Source organism: Ictalurus furcatus, chromosome 18 (assembly GCF_023375685.1).
Source record: "Ictalurus furcatus strain D&B chromosome 18, Billie_1.0, whole genome shotgun sequence".
NCBI classification, from domain to species: Eukaryota; Metazoa; Chordata; class Actinopteri; order Siluriformes; family Ictaluridae; genus Ictalurus; species Ictalurus furcatus.
The window spans coordinates 1,902,075-1,906,044 of record NC_071272.1 but is presented as its reverse complement, the minus strand read 5'-3'; the positions used below and the strand labels follow the sequence as shown (position 1 = coordinate 1,906,044).

At 37.2% G+C, this 3,970-nt stretch overlaps 1 protein-coding gene across 1 annotated transcript; it reads left to right on the top strand.

The window, feature by feature from the left end:
• Window positions 1-1,067: 1,067 nt before the first annotated feature.
• dnlz (DNL-type zinc finger) lies at window positions 1,068-3,384 on the top strand. The gene is made up of 3 exons (XM_053649340.1): window positions 1,068-1,552; window positions 2,483-2,622; window positions 3,093-3,384. The coding sequence occupies exons 1-3, from the start codon at window positions 1,277-1,279 to the stop codon at window positions 3,247-3,249; spliced, it is 573 nt and encodes a 190-aa protein (XP_053505315.1). The 5' UTR covers window positions 1,068-1,276; the 3' UTR covers window positions 3,250-3,384.
• The last annotated feature ends 586 nt before the right edge of the window (window positions 3,385-3,970 follow it).

Sequence of the window (3,970 nt, the reverse complement as noted above, 5' to 3'; positions counted from 1 at the left end):
GTCAATTTTGTTATTATTGTTTCATACTACAAGTGTTTAGTAACTGTTAAATACCCTTTATAGTGACCGGATATCATTTAATAAAAGATCCATAATATAATGTGTTCTCCCCATTATGGATATTTGTTTTTTTCCAATGTATTGCCATCATATTGAACAAAAGTGTGCTATTATATTTCATTGTTGAGATTAAATTATTACTTTAGGATAAATTCAGTTATCATTTGCAATTAAAAAAAAAAATCAGCAAAATGTTGCTGTAAAATTAAAAGAAATAAGATAAAGGTGGGGGAAAAACTTTAAGTCAACAAATATTCAGGGTTTTGTAGTGAAAGTCATAGTGGTGGAGCAACTCTACACAAAGTTTATCCAGTGAAGGAACTTGAAATTAGATATCAACTACAGTTGTTCATTTCCTAATGAGACTCAGGGGGCTACAGAACATTTATTCAGTATCTGTTCTTATACATTTTGATTTCTGAAAATGACTAGTGCAATTCCATAATGAGAGGCTTAAAAGAAATGTTGTTTTGGATCCTTGTAATGTGCTTTAATACATACGTGATGTTAAATTTCCAGGAGGACACGTTTGTTTCATTTTGACATTTGGAAAAATTTCAATTTGATCAGAAGTTGTGAGATTACTAAGGTTTTCTCATTTTAAATAATTATGTCCTCAGTGATTTCAAATGTATGACAAGTAAGGAAGGAATCTTTTGATGTCTTTACAAGATGTAATAGTAACAAATGGTATAATAAACTTGTACATTTGAAAAAGTAAAGAAATTTAATAGAAATAAATAGATTGCAACATTTTATAAGAAATAAAAATATACTGTATACCACATTTCCAACCATGCTTTCCTGCTCAAGGAACGGATTCAGATTTAGAGCTAGTCTAGTCCAGCAATGATGACGTAATCATTGTGAAACACTTTAATTTTGCCTTTCTGCTTTCTGACGCATTCACAACAAAAATAGTTATTTATGATTATATCATAATTATTATATATTCTTCTTAATATAAAACGCGTGATAAAATGAATAATATGCTATCTAAGAAGGTGTTAAGACGTTAAATTCAGAGCCCTTTGTTTTGAAGGTCGTTTGAGGCGAACCCGTGTCAGTAACGTGAGCGCTGCGTGACGTCATTAATATGCGACTAATAAACTACAATCTCCATGTGAACTCTGTCAACGGGTTTATTTTCAGATTTTGCGTTTTGTTTTACTTTTAAAAATTTTTTTATACATAAGCAGCTGTTGAATAATCTGCCATGTCGTTGACGAAGAGTTGTCGTTTTTGTTTGGGGTTGTTTCGGTCGAGAATGAATCCCCATGTGTTTGGATATTTAGGGTCTCCAGTGAGATTGATACACGGAGGATGCCGAAGATGGACACTTTCTCCTTCACACACACCGCTGGTTCTACAGAATAGCTTTTATCCAGACAGTTTGGGTTTTCGGCGGACATTTAAAACTGCTGTAGCGTCATGGAGCGACGAAGTTGGCCAAATTCAGTCAGGTCATTATCATTTGGTTTATACATGCAAGGTGAGAGTGTTTTGCTTTTGTAATGTAAAGCCTCTAATATACTCCGTTTTTTTACGCGTACGCTAGCGTGTGCGTACAGTCGTACGCATAGCCTTTCAAATTATACTCTATTTAACGCATACGCAGCCGGTCGGCGCATGCGCATTACGACAACTTGCACTACCCCTCCTAACCTTCAAGAGTCAGTACAGAGCAGTAAAGCAGGTATTCTGTTGTGAATGTCGAAGAAGAATCACAACAACACGAATAACAATGCTTGGGCAATCTCTCGCACGATTAGCACCCATATACAAATTCTTATGCTCTTTAAGGCTAGAATTATACAAATGCGGATACTTTCTAACCTGCACTCGTTTCTGTCTCTTCCGTTTTTTTTTTCTTTGACTACCATGACAATGAACGGCCCCGGGTCACTGCTGCCACCTTGTGGAACAACTAAATAGTGCAAAATAATTAAAAAAAAGAATTAAATGCGCATGTGCGGCCTGCGCGTACTGTACGCGCGTACTTTGCTGATGACGAAATTTGCGTCACGCGTACTGTACGCTGTTCCTCGCGTACGCGTACAAATGCCTGTGAAACACACAAATCAGTTATGTTGGTGTATAAAAGACTGTTAAAGGAAAACTCCTCTCTGACACATGATATGATTTAAATAGAAATGTTATTGGTTGTTGCTGTGTTTTGATGCTAGAATTTTCCAACGTATTCTGTGTACATTATCGATAATGCATATTAAAAAAAGAACATCTTTTTATTGTGGCATCAAAGTAGTCCTTTTATTATTTAAATTTTTTTTTATTAAAACGCGTCTCCTTCAATTGAATTTACTTTATCGTTCGTACTTTTCCTGTGTTCTCCTGCGTAGATTACATAAGTCTATCACACATGTAAGGTACTATTATAAATTGATTCTGGTTGTGACTGTAGGTCTGTTCGACACGTTCAATGAAGAAGATCTCCAAGATGGCGTATCACAACGGCGTTGTTATAGTAACATGTGCAGGCTGCCAGAACCATCACATCATCGCCGATAACCTTGGATGGTTTTCTGATCTGGAAGGAAAGAGGTGTGTGTATGTGACAGAGAGGGATTTATCCTGTATATTGAGAGATTCTGGTCGTTGGTCATCTGTGTATTATTCATTCATCAATATTTAATCACCATCTTAAAAGGTCCGTGTGAGGAAACTTTCACTTTCAGGAAGATTTGTTTTCGCCTTCAGATCTGTCCGTGGTAGGAAACGTTAGACCATAGCCGTGCTCCTTCTGTGATGTGATGTGATGTGATGTGATGTGATAAAGGAGTATACACCGATCGGCCATAACATTAAAACCGTCTGTTAGCACGGGCACTCTGACTGGACTGTGGCTGACGCGCTCTGTTACAAGTAGTTAAATATACAGTATAACCCTAATACACATGGAACATAATAAATAATGATAAAAGAGGCTCAGAGTGTATTTTTCTATGATGCGTTTGATAAATCAGGACCTTTTGATAACCGTTCTGTTTTTCTGGCTGGTCTTGCGGTTGTAGAAACATCGAGGAGATTCTTGCAGCCAAAGGGGAGACGGTGAGGCGAATCGCGGACGACGCTGCCATAGAGATCGTTGCCGAGGAGACGATTAAAGAAGCGATGCAGAGGAGCGAAGACGAGCAGAAAGCTCTCGCGGACGACGTGGATAAATCGTGACTCTTCTGACAAATCTCTGCTGCAGTAATGGACAGTATTAATTTGACTGTGGATACCATGTAGAAAGTGTGTAAATCTGCTGTTGTATATAAAAGTGTTGAGGATGGAGGACTTTCCAGTTTCTTCATAACGTGACGAGAATTTTTTTTTTTGTCTCATTCACTTCAATTGGGGGGGGGGGGGGGGGGGATTAATGTTTATAGCTGCTAGAACATAAGTGATAACTGGAGCTGACTTGTTTTGTGGACATAATATCTTCTAAATGCAATTTTTGTCATTGTTTTGGAGGACACTAACTTATAGATTACTCGAAGGCTAAGATATTCATACCAAAAGCCACAAAACTTTAATTTTGATGTCATGGGAACTTTAATAGTATGTCATTATATAAGTATACAGTATGTACAGGCTAAGAATGGCTTTGTTTGGAACAGTCAATTAAAACTTGTTTATTAACACAGAAATTTGGTTGTAACCGATAAAACCCTGAGCTTTGACCCCAGCTTGTTAGAATATACAAAGAAAAGAATTTCACTTTACTGAACCTTTTTTCTAGTCAGAATTTGTTTTTACATTCTTTTGACTTCCGATAGAATCTAGACCTTTCCAATATGGCGGAGGCGTTGACGTATGGCGGTAGCTAGCAAAAGTGTCCAATCTAGTATCACTGCAAGGACTGGTGACATGTTGGCTCTATCTAGTGGACATGAGTGAGTTACAT

Bases quoted from the DNA above. Each gene is read 5' to 3' on its own strand.
- dnlz (XM_053649340.1), top strand. From the start codon at position 1,277: ATGTCGTTGACGAAGAGTTGTCGTTTTTGTTTGGGGTTGTTTCGGTCG. The intron at 1,553-2,482 runs GTGAGAGTGTTT...TTGTGACTGTAG, and splicing joins ATTTGGTTTATACATGCAAG to GTCTGTTCGACACGTTCAAT. The intron at 2,623-3,092 runs GTGTGTGTATGT...TTGCGGTTGTAG, and splicing joins TCTGATCTGGAAGGAAAGAG to AAACATCGAGGAGATTCTTG.